Source organism: Streptopelia decaocto (genome assembly GCF_964273445.1).
Source record: "Streptopelia decaocto genome assembly, chromosome: 3".
Lineage (NCBI taxonomy): Eukaryota > Metazoa > Chordata > Aves > Columbiformes > Columbidae > Streptopelia > Streptopelia decaocto.
Window position 1 is genome coordinate 120,232,729 of NC_138656.1, and position 21,623 is coordinate 120,254,351.

The following is a 21,623-nucleotide window of genomic DNA, read 5'->3' on the forward strand; positions in this document are numbered from 1 at the left end:
AAAACCACGTACCTGCTTGATTGACTCAGCCACTAAGCACCCGACGATCATCTTCTCGTTGGACACAAACAAGTACATTTTCGTCTTGGCTGGGCAGCTCAAAGAAACTTGCTTAAATCCCAGTTCATTATCTACAATTTCTCGCACATCTTCTGCCTAAGCAAACAAAACTAGAGCATTAGGAAATAACACGCACATTCTTTGGCGTGAAAACTGTCAGAAAGGGGCCCGGTTTCCTCAAATAAGCTTGTTTTCACACCGGATCAGGCCCTAATGGCGTGGAGAATGTTAAAGAATGGGCTCTCACTTGTGTCTTAACCACAACGCTCTCGCAAAGCTCATTTGCTTCTCACCCTCGTCCTCAGGATGGAAAAGATCAGGTTATGTTGATCAAATAAGAGCCGAAGTATCAGGGCAAGGTTGGGATGTGTCGGGTGGGTGTCCACAGCCCCCTTGGCTCTGCTGCTCACCCCGGCACTGCTGACAATGGGCGATCTGTCCTGGGAGCTGAGCCAAAGCTCGGCTACAACACAACCCCAATAATTAACAAGCCTGTACCTTCTTGACGGCGTATTTCGGGTCATTTGGAAGGATCAGGACAATTTTCCCATCCCAGAACTCAGCCACAACTCGCTCTTTCTTCCAGCCCTGCCACAGAGGGGAAACGGAGAAAACAAACAAGTGGTTTAGCACGAGAGAAAGCAACTCCATGAAAAATCTGGCACAGGAAGCTGTAATTTGAACCACCTCAGCTTTCAGGAATAAAACCAAGTTACGCTCAAAGTGGTGAAGACAGAGTCGCTGGAGCTGCTTGACTTGCACTTTAACGTCCCCCGCGGGTGACAACCGCTGCATCCAGATGTCACAGGCGGTTCCCCCGCTCGTCCTGGCCTTACCACGTATCTGAGCCCCTCGAGGAAGCGCTCGTGGTGCTGGATGTGCTGCGCCTCGTCCTCCGGGCTGCCCGCCGTGTAGATCATCCCGCACGACTTGCAAACCACGGCACCAAAATGCTTCTGACCCGCGTCCTGGTGACAAACAGAATCACCTGAGCGCTCCAAAACTCTTCAAAACCACATTTGGTTTAAGGAGCGAGCTTAAGAATCGGTTCTAGATAGAATAATCAAAGATTCAAGTATTTGTTTTCATTTGGATTTGTGAAGGGGAGGACAAGCAGCTGCTTATTTGCAGAATATTCAGAACTCTATGGCATTAAATTATCCAGGGATGGTTCATCCACCACCTCTGGACAACCCGGGCCAGGCTCTCACCACCCCCACGGTGAAGAATTTCTTCCTCATATCTGATCTAAATCCCCCCTCTTTTAGTTTCAAACCATCACCCCATGTCCTATCACATATATACAATTAACGTGTTATTTGGAACAAGCCCTGAAATAGTTCGGCAACATCCTCACTGAGGAAACAACGCAAAAGCGCACTAGAAATTTTTTAAAAAGATGAAATTCTGTGTAATTCTGTATAGTGTTTACATCAGTGATCTAAAACCAGCCTCATTTCTACCTCTGTCAGTGCAGGGAGGGGAAGAGAAGGAATCAAACAGCAGTTGTGTGAGCAACAGCAGGTTGCTCTGAGTAGTGAAATGAAACCAGGCTTAAGGACTCGATATTTCCCTGCACTGGCTGCTCTCCTGTCCCCATGTTCCAGTTTGGGCTTCACCTGGTGTCACAGCACCCACAGGTTGTCCCTCATGGGCCCAGCGCTTCAACATGCAGCCAAGATCACAGAGTCCCAGAATGTCAGGGGTTGAAGGGCCCTGGAAAGCTCATCCAGTGCAATCCCCCCATGGAGCAGGAACACCCAGATGAGGTTCCACAGGAAGGTGTCCAGGGGGTTGGAATGTCTGCACAGAAGGAGACTCCACAACCCCCCTGGGCAGCCTGGGTCAGGCTCTGCCACCCTCACCCCCAACAAGTTGCTTCTCCTCTTTCAGTGGAACCTCCTGTGTTCCAGTTTGCACCCATTGCCCCTTGTCCTGTCACTGGTTGTCACCAGAAGAGCCTGGCTCCATCCTCATGACACTCCCCCTTTCCATATTGATCCCCAGGAATGAGTCCCCCCTCAGTCTCCTCTTGTCCAGCTCCAGAGCCCCAGCTCCCTCAGCCTTTCCTCCCACGGGAGATGCTCCACTCCCTCCAGCATCTTGGTGGCTGCGCTGGACTCTCTGCAGCAGTTCCCTGTCCTGCTGGAACTGAGGGGCCACATCTGGACACAAGATTCCAGGTGTGGTCTCCCCAGGGCAGAGCAGAGGGGCAGGAGAACCTCTCTGACCTACTGACCACCCCCTTCTAACCCACCCCAGGTCCCATTGGCTTCCTGGCCACAAGGGCCCAGTGCTGGCTCATGGTCACCCTGCTGTCCCCAGGACCCCCAGGTCCCTTTCCCCTACACTGCTCTCCAACAGGTCATTCCCCAACTTACACTGGAACCTGGGGTTGTTCCTGCCCAGATTCAAGACTCTACACTTGCCCTTGTTCTATTTCATCAAATTTTTCCCGCCCAGCTCTCCAGCCTGTCCAGGTCTCTGGATGGCAGCACAGCTTCCAGTGTCACCACTCTTCCCAGCCTGGTGTCACCAGCAAACTTGCTGATAGTCACTCTATTCACTCGAGACAGCGATGACTGCTGAGCATGTTCTGCTGCTTTCATCTCGGCGCTCAAAACACTCAAAAATTCATAGCTGCGAGGTCCTAAATCTGACAGAAATCACGCAAACAACTGAAAAAGCACCAATCAGCAGACAAGAGCGATCACAGCAGCCCTGCTCCCTCGGGAACTGGCTTGGAGAAGTCGGTGTGTCACCGAGCGAGAACGAACGGTTTACAAAACAAATTACTCATTGCTGAGGGTGTATTTTCTGGAAACCCATACGCGTGATGGCTCCGTGGCACACCAGCCTCAGTAACACCGTTTGGGCCTCCTCCTGCTCCAAAATCAGCACTCCACGCTGAAGGGCAGCAGTGGGAAGGCTGGCGTGGAGCTACCAGAGGCAGCTGGTTGTTCTCAGTGAGCTGGTTGGGGTTCAGCCCCTGGTCATGCATCCCTGCTCCCCGTTGTATGTCCCTGCTCCTTGCTGTACGTCCCTGCTCATTGTTGCACGTCCTTGCTCCTCATCGCACATCCTTGCTCCTCACTACATGTCCCTGGTCATTGTTGCATGTCCCTGCTCCTCACTGCACATCTGTGCTCCCCGTCACATGTCCCTGGTCCCCATTGCACATCCTTGTTCCTCATCCCATGTTCTTGCTCCTCACTGCATGTCCCTGGTCATTGTTGCACGTCCCTGCTACTCACTGCACATCCCTGCTCCCCGTCGTACATCCCTGCTCCTCCTTGCACGTCCCTGGTCCCCGTCGCACATCCTTGCTCCTCGCTGCACGTCCCTTCTTCTCACTTGCACAGCCCTGGTCATTGTTACACGTCTCTACTCCTCATCCCACACCCCTGCTCCCCATCGTACGCCCCTGCTCATCGCACATCCCTGCTCCTCACTGCATGTCCCTGCTCATTGTTGCACATCCCTGCTCCTCACTGCACACCCCTGCTTGTTGCACATCCCTGCTCCTCACTGCATGTCCCTGCTCATTGTTGCACATCCCTGCTCCTCACTGCACACCCCTGCTTGTTGCACATCCCTGCTCCTCACTGCATGTCCCTGCTCATTGTTGCACATCCCTGCTCCTCACTGCACACCCCTGCTTGTTGCACATCCTTGCTCCTCACTGCACACCCCTGCTCCTCGTTGCACATCCCCGCTCTCCTGGCTGCCGTTTGCCCCTGTGGTCGCAGCGCTGCGCCGATTCCGCTCCCAGAGCAGGCCAGAAAACCACGGGAAAGGAAAATTATCTGGCCAAATTCACTCCCACAGCATCCATACACGCTTGGCTGAGTTTCTCTTGGCCTTTTTTTTCTTGCGTTACGTTCCATAAATCTCTTTTTAATTCTAAAACGCGCTATAGCGCGAGTTCCAGTGCAACCATAACAACCTATTTCCCAGCTACTACCCTCTCCTCGTCTATCACAGTATCACAGTGTCACAGTATGTTTGGGATTAGAAGGGACCTCAGAAGCTCATCCAGTCCAATCCCCTGCTGGAGCAGGAACACCCAGGTGAGGTCGCACAGGAACATTTCCAGGCGGGTTGGAATGTCTGCAGAGAAGGAGACTCCACAACCTCCCTGGGCAGCCTGGGCCAGGCTCTGACACCCTCACTGAGAAGTTTCTTCTCAAATTTAAGTGGAACCTCTTGTGTTCCAGCTTGATCCCATTACCCCTTGTCCTATCATTGTTTGCCACCGAGAAGAGCCTGGCTCCATCCTCATGGCACTCATCCTTTATATATTTATAAACATTAATAAGGTCACCCCTCAGTCTCCTCTCCTCCAAACTAAAGAGCCCCAGCTCCCTCAGCCTTTCTTCATAAGGGAGATGCTCCACTCCCTTAATCATCTTTGTTGCCCTACACTGGACCCTCTCCAGCAGTTCCCTGTCCTGCTGGAACTGAGGGGCCACAGCTGGACACAATATTCCAGGTGTGGTCTCCCCAGGGCAGAGCAGAGGGGCAGGAGAACCTCTCTCGACCTACTGACCACCCCCTTCTAACCCACCCCAGGTACCATTGGCTTCCTGGCCACAAGGGCCCAGTGCTGGCTCATGGTCACCCTGCTGTCCCCAGGACCCCCAGGTCCCTTTCCCCTACACTGCTCTCTAATATGTAACTTCCTAACCTATACTGGAACCTGGGGTTGTTCCTGCCCAGATGCAGGACTCTACACTTGCCCTTGTTAAATTTCATCAGGTTATTCCCCGCCAAACCCTCCAGCCTGTCCAGGTCCCGCTGGATGGCAGCACAGCCTTCTGGCGTCTAATACTAAACGCGTTAATCACGGCCCTGTTATGCTCATCAGTGCGGTCGGTTTGAGGTTGACACGTGAGGAAAACCACTTATCACTTCTCCGAGACATTTCCCTTGTTCCCTGAGCACCGAGCTGCCCCGAGCACCCAGCGCGCCCCGAGGGAACCTTACGATGATCATCTGGTCCCGGGAGCTCCTGCTCAGCTCCTTCGCCTTCTTGCTTTTCTGCGAGGTGTGAGACGGTTTTGCGCATGGGCTGGAGCCAAACGGAGAAGTCAGTTCATCCAGCGCAGCCTGCGGCCTGAAAATCATTGCAGAGAGATAGAAATTACTGCAGACAAAGGTTAATGTTATTTGTTGGGTACCAGGGCAGTGACTGTTATTCCAGAACAGCTCAAACTAAGCCAGGTACAGCAAAGCTTCTTGGCCGCTGTGGCGCCAACTCCTCCGGGGGAAGAGGCTCTAGAAATTGCACCAGAAACTCAATAACGCTTGATTGAGCATCTCTCCCACTTCCACGTTCATCCCATTCCCAGGATACTGGAAAAGCAGCAGCTCCTTGAACAGTCAGAGGGACAAACAGCAAAGTGATGAGCAGAGAGGCAGGTCCATGAAGTGTGGAAACTGCAGGTGAAGAAATTGGTGCCCAAATCCAGCAGCTCCCTCCTCAAACCCTGGACATCCAAACTCCCTGCACAGCCTCAGGGTCCAGGAACCTGCCACCCGAGCCTGACCAGGATACAACACACACAAAGTCTGCCCTAAACACTCCACAGACGCTCTCCTAACTTGTTTAATTTGTGCACAAAATTACAGCCACCTAAACCATGTGTCTGCCATTGGGTGGGTTGAGATCTGTGGGTTTGGAAGGTCTCCCGTGCATGGAAGGGGAGACCAACACGAGGAGCCGTGGCTGTGAACACCTGGGAATGTGGGCACAGGGGACACAGGAAGCAGGAGCCTCAGGTGTCACCAGGGTGTGACACACAGAACCGCAGCTCAGGGTCTGCACTGGGCTTCTGGGAGGTGACATCAGTTGGAGACAAGGGTCTTCCCTGCCAGGATCGGCAGGAGAAGCGGCATCGCAGAATCATTTTGGTTGGAAAAAACCCTCAAGACCATTGAGTCCAACCATAACCCACCCCAGCACTGCCCCATGTCCTGAGAACATTGTCTATGCACCTTTTAAACCAGGGACGGTGACTCCAGCACTGCCCTGGGCAGCCTGTTCCAATGCCCCACAGCCCTTTGGGGAACAAATTGTTCCCAGATCCAGCCTCAACCTCCCCTGGGCAACCTGAGGCCGTTTCCTCTGCTCCTGGCGCTTGTTCCTGGGGAGCAGAGCCCGACCCCCCTGGCTCCAAGCTCCTTTCAGGCAGTTCAGAGATCAGAAGGTCTCCCCTCAGCTCCTGTTCTCCAGCTGAACCCCCCAGGTCCCTCAGCCGCTCCATCACACTTGTGCTCCAGCCCCTCACCAGCTCCGTTCCCTTCTCTCCACTCGCTCCAGCACCTCAAGGCCTTTCTTGGCATGAGGGGCCCAAAACTGCCCCCAGGATTGGAGGTTTGGTCTCCCCATTCCCAGCACAGGGACGGTCACTGCCCTGGGCCTGCTGGCCACAGCAGTGCTGGGACCAGCCAGGATGCTGGTGGCCTCTTGGCCACCTGGGCACACGCCGCCTCATGTTCAGCCGCTGTCACCAACACCCCCAGGGCCTTTTCCAGCCACTGTTCCCCAGCCTGCAGTGTTCATGGGGTTGTCGTGACCCAAGCGCAGGATCCGGCCCTTGGCCTTGGTGAACCTCAGACAATTGGCCTCAGCCCATCATCCAAAACCATCTCGCAAAGCTCCGAGTGTTCCCATTTTGCGAGGAAAACTGACTCTAAAGTGCTCGCCACACCAGCACCACTGTCCCCTCAAGGGGAAAAAAAGGGAAGAAAGTGAAAAATCGAACCCAAAGAACTTCTGGAGCATTTCATCCAGGTTCTGATCAAGGTGGACAGGAATTAGGCCAAGAGAAATTGTTTCATATTCAGATCCAGCCATAGACATTTTACATCAATTTTTGACTTTATAACGTGGGCTTCAGCTACTGGGAAGCACATTGCTTGGGGTGTTAATAATTTAATCCATAATAATCTAACCCACCTTCAGGCTTCTGTAGGTAGGCTGGCATTTCTCAAGCAATCATACAAGTGGGAAACTGTAACTGTTGTGCAGCAAACCTTAAGATGGAACTAATTTAGAGATACACCAAACGATTTTATAGATTTGGCTGCTAAGGAGAATTTCCAAAGCGGAGACTCGATGGAGGGAAAGCTTGTGCTCATCAGCCCCTCCAGAGACCCACGAAGCCAAGAGTGTTTGTGCTTAATGACAAACACGGGGATTTCCACCCGTTCCAGGTCCCGCCTGCGCCACCAAAGCCATTTGAAAAAGCCACATGAGGAAGCAAAGCAAATATGGCAATCGGATCTCGCTTTCAACACCCCCGCGGCACAGCGCTGCAGTAGCGACTTCTGGAACGGTTTCTTTGGCTCTTTTAGGAGCAAATTCAAGTGGGTTTGTTTGCATATGTTCACACTAAGCTCGGCTCAGAGTGCTTGAATCGGTAACAAAATGCATCAAGAAGTCGATTCAATATGGGCGAGGGATTAGCGGCTCTGGTTCTTGTGTGGGCAAACAAGGCTTTTCCCACTATGAGCACAGCAGCAAATTAATGGAAGAAATGAGCTAATTGGAAGCAGAGCCACCAGGTAGCAAAATGACACCTTGCCAGCAAAAAATTTAGCAAGATGATGCTTTTCAGAGTCGAAAAGGAAACTTCACACATTTGTGATTTGTTTCCAAATATCAAACATGGCCCAGCAGGTTTGTAAAATACCCACTTAGGTGAGCACGGGAAAGCAGAAGATTCCGTTAATCCTTTTCACCCGTTTTTATTAATATTACAACTTCTGTCTTGCATTTGGCGCCCGGATCTAAACTTCTGAGCGTGCTGCCGCACTGAAAATGTACCTGGTTTAAATAAAACCGAAGCGCAATACAAAGCAGAGCTGGGCAGTAACTGATGGCTGCATTGGGGCAGTTTCCGTGCAGGATGTTGGTCATTCTTGGCCATGGCGCTGTTCACTTACAAATGTACAGTCACAGGAGGAGCTATTGCGGAAAAGCAATGAGCTGATGGCAGGGAGATCGGTTTGACGCTCAATTTAAGGAATATATAAAGAGCCAAACCCTGATGAGATTCTAGTGAGGGATGGTGACACCTCCCTGCACCGAGCAAAACAAAGACATCATGGTTTGGTACCAACTCACATGGTATTTAGCGCTGTTGAGAGTCTCTGGGAAGCGACTGCTCGTTGTAGACACTCCAGATAAAGATATAGAACATGCAGAAGTCGCATAAATAACTAAAAATCCCTCTACAGGCCCAAACGACCCCCAGGTTGTGCTGTTCTTAGTGATGAATATATCCTGAAACAGCCGCCCTTGTTCTAATGATTTTATCATTAGCAACAGCTATGAGAAAACTGATCTTTCCTTTTTAGCGAGATAAAATAATCAGCTCAATAATATGTATTATACAAATTCACAGGTAAAATATACTACAGACAGTAAAATATGTGTATTTCCTTACTCATGGGCTAATATCCCTCTAAACCAACCGCTTTCATCTTCCCTTTAAACAGAAAGCAAAGAAGAAAACCCTATGAAAATGCCAGACTCCCAAACCTTCCAAGGACGGGGAGAAAGCGAAGTTACTGTTTTTAGAACTAGTATTATTATTATTTTTAAACAACCATTCAGATACGACACTTCTGATCATTCTTGAAGGGAGCTGGCAAATATCACAGTATCACAGTATGTTTGTGATTGGAAGGGACCTCAGAAGCTCATCCAGTCCAATCCCCTGCTGGAGCAGGAACGCCCAGGTGAGGTCGCACAGGAACATGTCCAGGTGGGGTTTTGAATGTCTGCAGAGGAGACTCCACAACCTCCCTGGGCAGCCTGTTCCAGTGCTCTGTCACCCTCACTGAGAAGAAGTTTCTTCTCAAATTTAAGTGGAACCTCTTGTGTTCCAGCTTGATCCCATTACCCCTTGTCCTCTCATTGTTTGCCACCGAGAAGAGCCTGGCTCCATCCTCATGGCACTCACCCTTTAGATATTTATAAACATTAATAAGGTCACCCCTCAGTCTCCTCTTCTCCAAACTAAAGAGCCCCAGCTCCCTCAGCCTTTCTTCATAAGGGAGGTGCTCCACTCCCTTAATCATCTTCGTTGCCCTACGCTGGACCCTCTCCAGCAGTTCCCTGTCCTGCTGGAACTGAGGGGCCACAACTGGACACAAGATTCCAGGTGTGGTCTCCCCAGGGCAGAGCAGAGGGGCAGGAGAACCTCTCTGACCTACTGACCACCCCCTTCTAACCCACCCCAGGTCCCATTGGCTTCCTGGCCACAAGGGCCCAGTGCTGGCTCATGGTCACCCTGCTGTCCCCAGGACCCCCAGGTCCCTTTCCCCTACACTGCTCTCTAATATGTAATTTCCCAACCTATACTGGCACCTGGGGTTGTTCCTGCCAGATTCAAGACTCTACACTTGCCCTTGTTAAATTCCATCAGGTTATTCCCCGTCCAGCTCTCCAGCCTGTCCAGGTCTCTGATGGCAGCACAGCTTCCAGTGTCACCACTCCTCCCAGCTTGGTGTCACCAGCAAACTTGCTGACAGTCACTCTATTCCCTCGCCCAAATCGTTAATGAATATATTGAATAATATTGGCCCCAGTACTGCCCCCTGAGGCACTGCACTAGATACTGGCCTCCAACTAGACTCCGTACCATTGACTACCACTCTCTGGTTTCTCTCCTTAAGCCAGTTTGCAACCCACCTCACTGCTCTATTGTCTAGACCACACCTTCTCAACTTAGCTGTGAGGATGAACCCACCTTTTCTTGCTGGTCGGGGCTGTGCTGAATATGGGGTAGACGACAGCGTTGGAAGGAGACTCTGGAAAACACAAGAGATGTTATTGTGGTTTCGGATCCTTTTTGGTTGCAGAAGCAGAAATTCCAACACCAAGGAGGCTTCAAAACGCCCCACGACAGTAAAATCCAACTGCATAACGAGTTTACAAGAGCAATGGGAAGCTGGCGATGCTGCGGGATAGAAAATTTATCTCCATAAGTGCAATCCAGGCTTTAGCGTTTCCTCGGCTATTAATTAAGGGTGTTAATTAAGCACAGGCTTCTCCATTTGCCATTATTTTGGCTAAGCACTAACCCACAGCTTCATCCTGGAGAAACTGCGAAATGACAGCAGTTTTAGGATAATATAGCAAAGATTTTGGTAAGTAAAACTAACCAAATTATTAATTAGGAATATATTTTCCCTCCGGTGTAAAAGGTTTAGGTACAAGAGTGTTTTATGCACTGAGTACATCTGCAAATAGACACAAATTACAGAGAATACTAAAGTGCGTAAGCAAGAGCAGGTTTGGAGACGGGGTGAGCCTCCAGAAAATGACTTAAAGCTCCAAAGGCAGATAAATAAGTTCCCATGGGAAGCAAAACTAAAGGGAAATGGGGAAAAAAGCTCAGGGGTGTTGGCAATTCCTTCAAGAAATGGATTAAGAGCAGCTGGGCCAGAAAGATGTGGAGGAAGGGACATGGAGTTTTTCCTGAAGGGACCAAATAGTCAAATCAGCTTCACCTGAGAAGGCAACGAAAACAAGGGGAAAACCCTGAGGAGGAGGCGCTTAAACCAGTTGGCAAAACACTTGGTGCGGTTTTATTTCAGTCACCAATAAAGAAATGGTTGTGCCGAGGTCGTCAGCGCAATTAAGACACAAAGGAGTGATGAATTCCCACAGCTGGGAAAGGGTGCAAAGAGAACTCTCAGGTAAATTAAACCTTTTCAGATGAATGAACCCAGGGCTGCTGAGGCCGGAACAGCAAATGCTGCTTCATTTTAGGGGGAAAAATGGAGAAAGAAGGAAATGAGGATAAAATAACACGAGCTCAGCCCCTGCAAACATCCACATTAGCACATATTTGGGAGATGAGACAGCAGGTAGAGGCCAACACAATATTTGGCTTTAATGAAATAATATTTGAGCAACGTGGTTTAGTTTTTATTATCATCAAGAGGAAAAATAACCAATGTATTGAAATATATATATATATGGAACTTCTGAAAATTCCCTTGCGTTAGTGGGGAAATGTAGTGGTTATAAACTAACCGTGATTCTGTGGTTATAAACCAACCAGGAGGGTTAAAGAAATAATGATTGTTAATGATTCGTTGCCAAAACACAAAGCGTGGAGTGGAGTTTCCTCAGTGATTATCAAGAGGAGATAATAATAGATCCTTATAACTTTGGAGATTAAAGACCACATAGTTTAATTTAAAAAGAATTCTTAGGCTGAGAATAGGCAGAAACAAATAGATTGAAATAAGGATAAGGAGACGACTGCACTGAACAGCAATGGGGAAAATAAGGGATAAAGATCAACCCTCTGGGCAGCAGCTGCCTGGAAAACACTTTAAATAAAGGAAAAATAGGTTTTCTGTGGGCGTGTGAGGTGTATTAATTAATGCCTTCCTGCTAATTAGTGCTGCTGAGGCTCAGATGGGTTTGGGAGCAGCACAGTAAAACATACAGAAAACAGAGAAATGAAAAGTCAGATGCCTAAAAATCCTGGTTTCTAAAGGGAAATGGGAAGAATCGGGATAATAATCCAGGGAGAAAAGAATGGGGGAAAAGTAATAGGATTCGGATGCAATGATTTCCCAAATCTTACAGGGAATGTAGCGAAGCAAAGAGGGAAGATGGGCCATAGACATGAGGAAAACAAACAGTTTATAGTGCTTAAGGGATTGACCAGGGAGACAGCAGCATCTCTGTAATTACCAAACCGCTAATTAAACCGCCAAATGACAGGGGGAGATGGGAATTGAGCAGAGCGGGTCCTGCTGGGGGAAAACCAGGTAAATAGAGGTTTTTCCACCTCGTTTGCCTGCGGGAACAAAGTTCATAGACCAAAACGTGGATAATCCAGCTCACCTCGTTTCTTGGCCTGAAGTGGAGAGTGGCTGGAGACAACAACGCAATCGTCCGGCTCACAGGTGGTGGAAGAACCAACTTCATCGCCATCCTATAAATTAAAACCATATTTTTAGGGCAGAAAGAAAGTTGCTCAAGTTCTCGGGCAGCAGAATCCCACACGCTCAAGGGGCGATAATTGACATTACAAAGCGGATTTTCCAAGAATAAAAGGCGGGCTTAGCAGAGCACGCGTCTCACCTGTTATTAAAGTCACACCTGATTAACCTGAATTTGAAAATGGTTTTGATTCTCAGCACCTGCTTTGGGTTTATTGCAGCATACGGGGGTTTTTCCCCTTTTGTTTTAAATAAATCTTGACCATAGATGTTTATATCATTTCTCACCTGTGTTTCTCTGCCTCATTCTCGAAGTGTGTGTCTTTCTGGACCTCTCTCATTAATGTTCTATACAAAATTAACGTTTGCCAAGCTGATTTTTGCCTTGAATTCCTCTCTTTTTCTATACAACAGCGTATTAATTCCCATCTCATCAGGAACAGCCCCCAGGTAAAGCTGTGGCCGAATCCCAGCCCAGATCAAGCCCAAACTTGGTCTATATTCTCAATTATCACAGTAACGAAGTCACTAAATTCCTTTTCCAAACACTGTGTTGCTGTTTGACCTGTGGGAACTGGTTTCCGACACAAAAATCTGTCACCGCAGCGGAATCAGATGCTTTCAAGTTGTATTTTTAGTAGTACACGTGCAGGATGAGATGGCGCAAGGCGACGTTTGTGTTTTATTAACGCTGAGTTGTGAAAAATATATTGATAATCAAGCCAGGAATGCGAGATAATAAAACAGCGCGGGTGAATAAAGGAGGTAACGAACTGTTGGAGCGATATGGGGATATAAACCACATTAGCCCTATAAAAGCAGATTGCATCTTGTTCGCTGCTTCTCTTTGGTATTTGGGTATAAGTATAAAATGCTACAGTGGTTTTGGGCTGGATTTGATGACAGTGAGTGGGGTGAAAGTGTTTGCAACTGTTCCTGTCCAGTTGCCACCCTGAGATTCCCCTTTGGAGGGAAAAATCCCCATCCTGAGCAGGGCAGTTGGGGATAAATGGGGAATGAGGAGCCAGGGGTGTGAAGGGGCTGGGGAGGGGATGGGCAGAGCCGTCCCAATTAAAGACAATTAACCACAAACACAAAGAGGGGGGGGAAGGGGGGGGGAACTAACATTTTAAGGGTTAAGCAACTATATAATAAGGTCCTGCTAACATTTTAAACCACATAATTAATATCTAGTTTAGAGCGGTATGTAACTAATTGTGCTAAAAAAAGCAGGACTTCATTAAATGCCGAGATAAGAAGTTTTACAGCACCAGCTGCAACCTTGAGGAGACAAGACAGCCAAGATTTACAGCAAAAAGGGGGCACCAGTCTGGTTTTGGTCAATTTGGTAGCTTGGGTTCCAGCCAGTTCCTCCTAATGAGCCAAAGGTAAAAAGTCCACTGTGACGAAGCTGAAGGAGCTTCATCCAAAGAGCCCTAAAGACCCTTCCTCAAATTCACCAAGTGACCCTGCGCAGGCGCAACAGGGGAGGGTCAAGGAGGGGAATATGTAAATGGTTATCTGAGACACATTTTAATAAGAAGCGGGAAAGGTCATGAATATGTATAGGCGTTTCTGGGGTCATTATGAATATGTAACACCTTACTGTATTCAAGCACATTTCTTATTGTTAAAAGTGTGCGTGTTGGGCGGAGCGAATCCCCCGCGCACCCAGCGCTGTTTTGCTGATGCTCTAATGAACACATGTTTAAGGAATACAAGGAATTGGATTAAATGTTGTCTATCCATAGAAAAAGCGTAAGTTATTTATTTCAAGGCCGTTTCCTCTGCTCCTGGCGCTTGTTCCTGGGGAGCAGAGCCCGACCCCCCTGGCTCCAAGCTCCTTTCAGGCAGGTCAGAGATCAGAAGGTCTCCCCTCAGCTCCTGTTCTCCAGCTGAACCCCCCAGGTCCCTCAGCCGCTCCCATCACACTTGTGCTCCAGCCCCTCACCAGCTCCATTCCCTTCTCTCCACTCGCTCCAGCACCTCAAGGCCTTTCTTGAGCCCACAGGTGATTTTGGTGCCCCTGACGGCACCATTTTGAGCCCTAAGGTGATTCCCGCCACGCCTGGGGACGCCATTTTGAGCCCTGAGGTGATTCTGTGGCCACCATTTTGAGCCCTGAGGTGAGGAGCCCAAAACTGCCCCAGGATTTGCAATTTGGCCTCAGTGTGCCCAGCACAGGGACGGTCACCGGTCCTGCTGGCCACACCAGTGCTGGTACCAGCCAGGATCCTGTGGCCTCTTGGCCAACGTGCCTTCATGCTTAAATCTGTGGAAGCTTTCCTATGCAAAATCCACTAATATATCTGAATAAAAACCCAGCGTTCAAACCACAGGAGCTCCAGCGAGCTCTGTGTGCGTCACCCCAACATCCCCGTGACAACTCACCGCGTTCTCGGCATCGCTGCCTCCCGCACCGAGCGGACCAGAGGTGCTTCCACTTTCCTGCGGGGACGTTTTTCCTTCACACGCCGAATCTCTGTCTTGATTCACACACCTTGTGAAACCCTCCTTGTCTTCACCTCCCTTCTGCTGAGGCGCAGGAATCCTCCTCAACACCTCACCCGCCTCCAGAGCTTTGTTTCTATCAGCCGAATCAGACTTTGCAGCTGCCGGGGGCCGGGGCTGATCGTTTTCTTGCAGAGATCTGGCGTCCACAACAGGTTTCTTGGAGTGCGACCTCTTCCTGGCAGAAAAGAACGCAGCTCCCAGCTGGAGTTTCAGGGCTGGTTTCACCGTCATGCTCAGCACTCTGAAGGGTGAATCCATCTTCTTTTTAATTAAGGGATTCACATTTTCCTTCTCCGCAGCGGCTTTTCCCACCGGGGCGCCTGCCTTTGCCTTCTTGAGCGTTTTGGGGACGGTTTTGCCATGTTTGGAGCTGGTTACGTGCTTGGGTGGCTTTATGCTCGTGTTCCTGCTCACATTCGCGTTCATCTTCTCACTCTTGCTGGCAGTGGGGAGACGTTCCCCCCTGTTCCCCTCACCCAAAAAGCGGCTCTCACTCAACTGTTTCCTCTCCACAAGAGTCAGGTACTGCTTCTCCTTGCTATAAAAAGACACCACGGGAATGAGTGGCTTGTAGGACGACGCCGTTTTGGGGGATAATTTCCCCGAGGATTCGCTCTGTGCGGCCACAGGAACGCTGGTCGCTTGAAGAGGAGAAATATCCAACCTCCTCGGCAGCGCCGGCTTCACCACGATGGGCTCGTTTTCCTTCATCTCATCACCAGAGCTCGAGGACCATTTTATTGGAGAAGCAGAGCCATCATTTCTGGGTTTCTTGAGTGGAGACGGACGTTCGGCGAAGCCCGTCATCGGTTTCTTCACAGGAGTCTCGAAGGATGAGCTGTGAAAATAATTACGGAGCAAAACATGACATGTACGCTGAGAGCTTTTTGATTCCTTTTTAATTTAAATAGCGCTTAATTTTCACTCAGCCTAGTTGCCTATACTGATATACACCCTATAACAAATATCAGACATCGAAATATATGTGAGAAATGCAGTTGTGATTCGTGCTAAGATGTTTAGTGTTTACAGATACAACCAAATGAGGCACGGGCTCTGAACCTGAAAAAAGGAAAAGGTGGTTAAGTTCTATGTAAAAAGTTATGAAACTTGTTTATGAAGTTATATTGATAGAGGGAACTAACATTTCAAGGTTTAACCAACCACATAATAAGGGCCTACTAACGAACTAACACTTTAAGCCACATAATGAATATCTAGTTTAGAGCTGTATGTAACCAATTGTGTTAAGAAAAAGACAGAACCTCATCGAATGCCGAGATAAGAAGTTTTACAGCACCAGCTACAGCCTTGAGGAGACAAGACAGTGAAGATTTACAGCAAAAAGGGGGCGCCAGTCTGATTTCGGTCGACTTGGCAGCTTGGGTTCCAGCCAGTTCATCATAATGAGCCACAGGTACAAAGTTCACTGTGATGAAGCTGAAGGAGCCTTCATCCAAAGACCCCTCCTCTAAATCACCAAGTGACACTGTGCAGGCGCAACAGGGGAGGGTCAAGGAGGAGACTATGGAAATGGGTATCTGAGACTCATTTTAATCAGAAGCAGGGAAGGTTATGAATATGTACAGGCATTCCTGGGCTCATTATGAATATGTAACACCTTACTGTATTTAAGCACACCTCTTATTGTTAAAAGGTGTGCGCGTTGGGTGGAGTGAATCCGCCGCACACCCAGCGCTGTTTTGCTTATGCTCTAATGAACACGAGTTTAAGGAATACAAGGAATTGGATTAAATGTTGTTTATCCATAGAAAAAGCATAAGTTATTTATTTCATATACAAATATCAAAAAGCTTAAGGCTGTCTCGCTGTTACTTTCTTTCCATAGCAACTCTGCTTTCCTGCCTGAACCTGTTAAAGCACTTTCGGGTGGAATTTGGACAAATCAGCACTATTTATGATTAAAGAGAACAATAAAATGTCTTATTTGTTTCAGACCAACTCAGATTTGCTCCTGAACCCGCTGGCCAAGAGGAGACAATCCATTTATTTAAAACCACGTTCCCGGTTGTAACACATTTGGTGCAAAACCCCACGAGGTGTTTCCTCAGGGCCCGTTTACACTTTATCTCAGGAATTTGTCCTTCAGAACTCAGAACCCAAACTTCACGCTCCCTCCCAGGAATGTTTTTGTGGGGGAAGAACAGGGTGAGCATGAGAAAAATCTGTTCAACTGGCGGAGGTAGGAAAGAATGAGAAACAAGCTGGGCTTTGTGTTTTAAAGCTCAGCTTTTGTCCAAAGTTTCTCCTTCACTAGATTTAGGGGAAAAAAATCTATAAGTTTTTAGGTATATCTAACTGCCCTGTGCTATGCCATAGATCTTTAGCTTCAGTTTCCTTGTCTATTAGATGAAAACTCTCAAGACGCTCAATACAATATAAAAAATAACATGCGTCACTAAATAATAAATATGAGGTGATGCTACATGTGTCTCAGAAGAATCTTAACATCTTTTCCACTTTGCATTAAAAGCTCTGAAGGATTTTAAAGATCTGTTTTATTCTATCTGCAGCAATGAGGTTGTTTTTATTATGAAAGTTCACATACCCATCAGTCTCCGTAGAACCGCGGTTCCTTTTCTGGGGGGTAACGGCTGCCATGTCCTCAGCAGAGCGCCTGCAAGAACAAGGGTTTAATGGCTTGAAATAAGATTTCTAGTAAAAAAACAAAATTAAACGTAGTAAAGAAGGAAGAGAAGGTGGAGAACTGGGAAGAAAACAGCGTGACGGAGGCTGAAAAAACATCGGGATACATTTTGTTGAGCATGAGCTGTAAAACAAGCGCACCCAAAGGATCTTCAGCTCACGTCCAGTTGTTCATCACAAATGGGTCCTAAAGCTGTTTCTCTCAAATGGAGACGGATCATTCAGAAACGTGTTTTATTTTCCATCTCTGACAAATCCCCTTCCTAGAAATCTGCCTATATCCATGGGCACCTTATTCCTATGAGGATTTCACATTGGTATTTACCTCCCAGCCAAGGCAGCTCTTTACGCAATGCACTTTGAGAGTTTCTCTCCCACTTCCCACCTTGCCCAATACCCCAAACCGCACTTCTTGAGCCTTCATTGACACATGAACCAATTAAACCACATTAACACTCGCTGCTGTTTGATCCATCTCTTCCAGTTTGAGATAATCCATCTCTTCCAGTTTGAGCCTTTGACACAGTCTCCCACAGCATCCTCACAGCTGAGTTGAGGAGGTGTGGTCTAGACAATAGAGCAGTGAGGTGGGTTGCAAACTGGCTTAAGGAGAGAAGCCAGAGAGTGGTAGTCAATGGTGCGGAGTCCAGTTGGAGGCCAGTATCTAGTGCAGTGCCTCAGGGGGCAGTGCTGGGGCCAATATTATTCAATATATTCATTAATGATTTAGACAAGGGAATAGAGGGTACTATCAGCAAGTTTGCTGGTGACACCAAGCTGGGAGGAGTGGTGACACTGGAAGCTGTGCTGCCATCAGAGACCTGGACAGGCTGGAGAGCTGGGCGGGGAAAATTTAATGAAATAGAACAAGGGCAAGTGTAGAGTCTTGAATCTGGGCAGGAACAACCCCACGTTCCAGTGTAAGTTGGGAATGGCCTGTTGGAGAGCAGTGTAGGGGAAAGGGACCTGGGGGTCCTGGGGACAGCAGGGTGACCATGAGCCAGCACTGGGCCCTTGTGGCCAGGAAGCCAATGGGACCTGGGGTGGGTTAGAAGGGGGTGGTCAGTAGGTCAGAGAGGTTCTCCTGCCCCTCTGCTCTGCCCTGGGGAGACCACACCTGGAATCTTGTGTCCAGTTGTGGCCCCTCAGTTCCAGCAGGACAGGGAACTGCTGGAGAGAGTCCAGCGTAGGGCAACGAAGATGATTAAGGGAGTGGAGCATCTCCCTTATGAAGAAAGGCTGAGGGAGCTGGGGCTCTTTAGTTTGGAGGAGACTGAGGGGTGACCTTAGTAATGTTTATAAATATATAAAGGGTGAGTGCCACGAGGACGTAACCAGGCTCTTCTCGGTGGCAAACAATGAGAGGACAAGGGGTAATGGGATCAAGCTGGAACACAAGAGGTTCCACTTAAATTTGAGAAGAAACTTCTTCTCAGTGAGGGTGGCAGAGCCTGGAACAGGCTGCCCAGGGGGGTTGTGGAGTCTCCTTCTCTGCAGACATTCCAACCCGCCTGGACATGTTCCTGTGCGACCTCAGCTGGGTGTTCCTGCTCCATGGAGGGATTGGACTGGATGATCTTTTGAGGTCCCTTCCAATCCCAAACATACTGTGACACTGTGATAATCATCATGCAATATTCACTTCTCACACCTGAAACCCCAGAATAACCAAATGCACATATCTCGGGGGACTGATAACAAATATTCATAAACTGCTAGAACGCCACGTAAAGATTTATTTTTATTAATTCAATCATCTGCCAGCAGGGGGAGGTTCCTCCCAACCTGCCCATGTTAAAGCATTGCTGGTTTTGGGGTGAAGAGAAGCTGCTAAATTAATGCATGTTGTGATTAAGTTATAAAAGGCACACCCAATTAACCAATTGACGTGATAAACACTTTCCGACCACCCGCAAAACAAGGGGATATTTTTCAAGTTTTAGATCCTTCTGTGTGACAAGAGGAGACAGAAAATGAAGTAAAACATTGTTTGGAAGCAAAGTGCTTAGTTTATATTTAACTAATAATTAATAGACGTATTTTAAGTAAGAAACTAAACAATTATAACTAACATCATCTATTATTTCTTAGTATAGATGCATTGTGTGTTGAAATCTTCAAAAATTGTAATTAACATGTAATAATTATGTGAATATAAGCAATGCAAGAGCATCCAGTCTTGGGAGCACTTGTGGAGGATGATCCCCAGTGTTCCCCAGGGGGGAAGGACCAAGAGACATCAGACTATGAATCCTTAATGTAAAACACAGTCTTTTCCCGGAATATATACTGATAACTTTATACATACTGACACCTGTATTGATAAATTAATTTAGGGGCAAGTGTAGCCAAAGTACCAGGAATCCATATTGATAAGGGGAAGGGTGTTGTAAGCCTCGGGTATCTGTATAAACCCTGCAGTACCAACCAATGGGGAACATGGCAGGCAAATTGCCGCTGGAACTTGGGGGAGTATAAGCAGGGTTTTTTTGCCCTATTAGGTGTGCCTGCCTTTAGGTAGAACACCTGGTCTTGCAAAATCGTTATTAAAATATGCTTTGCTAAGAGGTCCTGCCTGGGCCTATTATATTCGCAAAATAATTGTTTCCTACAGATTCTACTGGGGCATCAGCACATTAGCCCAGCAGCCCACAGCGCTCCCACCAAAAGGGCCCAACCAAAGGCCAGACATAGGGAAGAAATTGTGCTGAGGGTGGTGAGAGCCTGGCCCAGGTTGGCCAGAGAGGTGGTGGCTGAACCATCCCCAGGCCAGGCTGGACGGGGCTCTGAGCAGCCTGAGCTGGTGCAGATGTCCCTGCTCATGGCAGGGGGGACACTGGGGAACCCAAACCATCCTGTGATTCAAAGTGCCCCAAACCCCCTACACCTGACCCAGCACCAGGGCCTGACCCCACGCTGCACTCCCCCCCAGTCCCCACTCCACCCGCAACAGTACGTGGGGCACCTCAGCACCGCCCCAAACCCCCAGCTCGGCGTCCCTCTCACAACCCCCAACCCACACACCAGACGCCGGGCCCAGCGCCCCCCCGCCCCAGCCCTCAGCGCCTCAGAACCGCCCCGGGCTCTGCCACCCGCACCCCTCGACCCTCCAGCGCCTCGACACGGCCCCAAACCACCACCTCCCGCCCCTCCGAGCACCCACAGTCCCCCAAACCCACCCCCGGGCAACCAGACCCAACCCCGCTGCCTCACCTCAGCGCCGCCATCGCTCCCGCGCGTTCGAACCCGCGCGCCTTCTCCCGCTCGCCCGCCCTCCCCTTACCATTGGCCGAGTGCCCCGTCACTCACGTGTATTTCACCGCCATTGGCCTATCTACGGCGCGCCGCTTTGCGCCCGCCCTCTGCGCTTTCCAGCCAATCACGTAGCAGAGCTTGCCGCATCGACACCCCGAGAGACTACAACTCCCAGCGTGCCTCGCGAGCACAGCGCCGCTTCTGCCCCGTGAGGACGCGCGGGGGCTGCTGGGAGTTGTAGTCCGTGCGGTCCCGGGGGCGACTTTGCCGTGTGAAGGGATGGGGCGAATAGAGAGACATTCGCGGAGGCTAAAGGGGCATTTAGGGGGTGCTCGGCAGCGCTTTTGCTTTTCAATGGGCCATCAGAGCCCTGCCGGGAAGAGCATCCTCCACAAACCAGGGTTAATTACAACTGAAAAGCAAAACCCCGCAGCCCGGAATGGGGCAGAGGGAACAAGGAGGCGTTTCCATTGCCCGGGGCTGCACGGTCTGCTGGGAATCACCCGGTGAAGGGAGGAACCGACCCGAAACTCTGCTCGTGGCCTTTGCTCCTTACAGAATCATGTTGTTTGGAAGAGACCCTCAAGTCCAACCGTTACCCCAACCCTGGCACGAACCCATGTCCCTAATTAAACAAACAAATAAACTGAACAGCAGAGTCAATTATACTGTTAAGCAGCATTCTTTATTTTATCGGTGCTGGGGAAAGCTGGGGATCACCCTCCATAAGCGCTCCAACAATCGGATGCTCTCGCGTTGCTTATATTCACCTAATTATGCCACATTCATAACAATGTTTGGAAATTTTTAATATACATCTATAATCACAAGGTTGGTATGAAGTTATGGTAATTGGTTTCCTACTTACAATACACCTATTAATTACTAGTTAAATATAAACTAAGCACTCGCTTCTAAACAATGTGCCACTTAATCTTCTGTCCCCCTCGTTTTGCAGGTGGTCAGAAAGCATTTGTTAATTGGTTAATGACGGTATGTCCTTTGTAACTTAGAATCACAGAATCATTTTGGTTGGAAAAGACCTTGAAGATCATTGAGTCCAACCATAAGCCAGCCCAGCACTGCCCCATGTCCTGAGAACCTCATGTCTGTCTGTCCAGCCCTCCAGGGCTGGTGACTCCAGCACTGCC

At 48.9% G+C, this 21,623-nt stretch overlaps 1 protein-coding gene across 1 annotated transcript in view; it reads right to left on the bottom strand.

The window, feature by feature from the left end:
• ESCO2 (establishment of sister chromatid cohesion N-acetyltransferase 2) overlaps positions 1-20,472 on the bottom strand; it is a 23,864-nt gene extending 3,392 nt beyond the window's left edge. The window contains exons 1-9 of the mRNA XM_082048214.1: positions 20,431-20,472; positions 17,120-17,188; positions 14,428-15,388; positions 11,939-12,029; positions 9,822-9,882; positions 5,047-5,176; positions 897-1,028; positions 559-648; positions 13-156 (exon numbers count right to left, since the gene is read on the bottom strand). Of these exons, the coding sequence (XP_081904340.1) occupies positions 13-156; positions 559-648; positions 897-1,028; positions 5,047-5,176; positions 9,822-9,882; positions 11,939-12,029; positions 14,428-15,388; positions 17,120-17,188; positions 20,431-20,444 (1,692 nt within the window). The 5' untranslated portion in view covers positions 20,445-20,472. The remainder of the gene's footprint in view (positions 1-12; positions 157-558; positions 649-896; positions 1,029-5,046; positions 5,177-9,821; positions 9,883-11,938; positions 12,030-14,427; positions 15,389-17,119; positions 17,189-20,430) is intronic.
• Between the last annotated feature and the right edge of the window lie 1,151 nt (positions 20,473-21,623).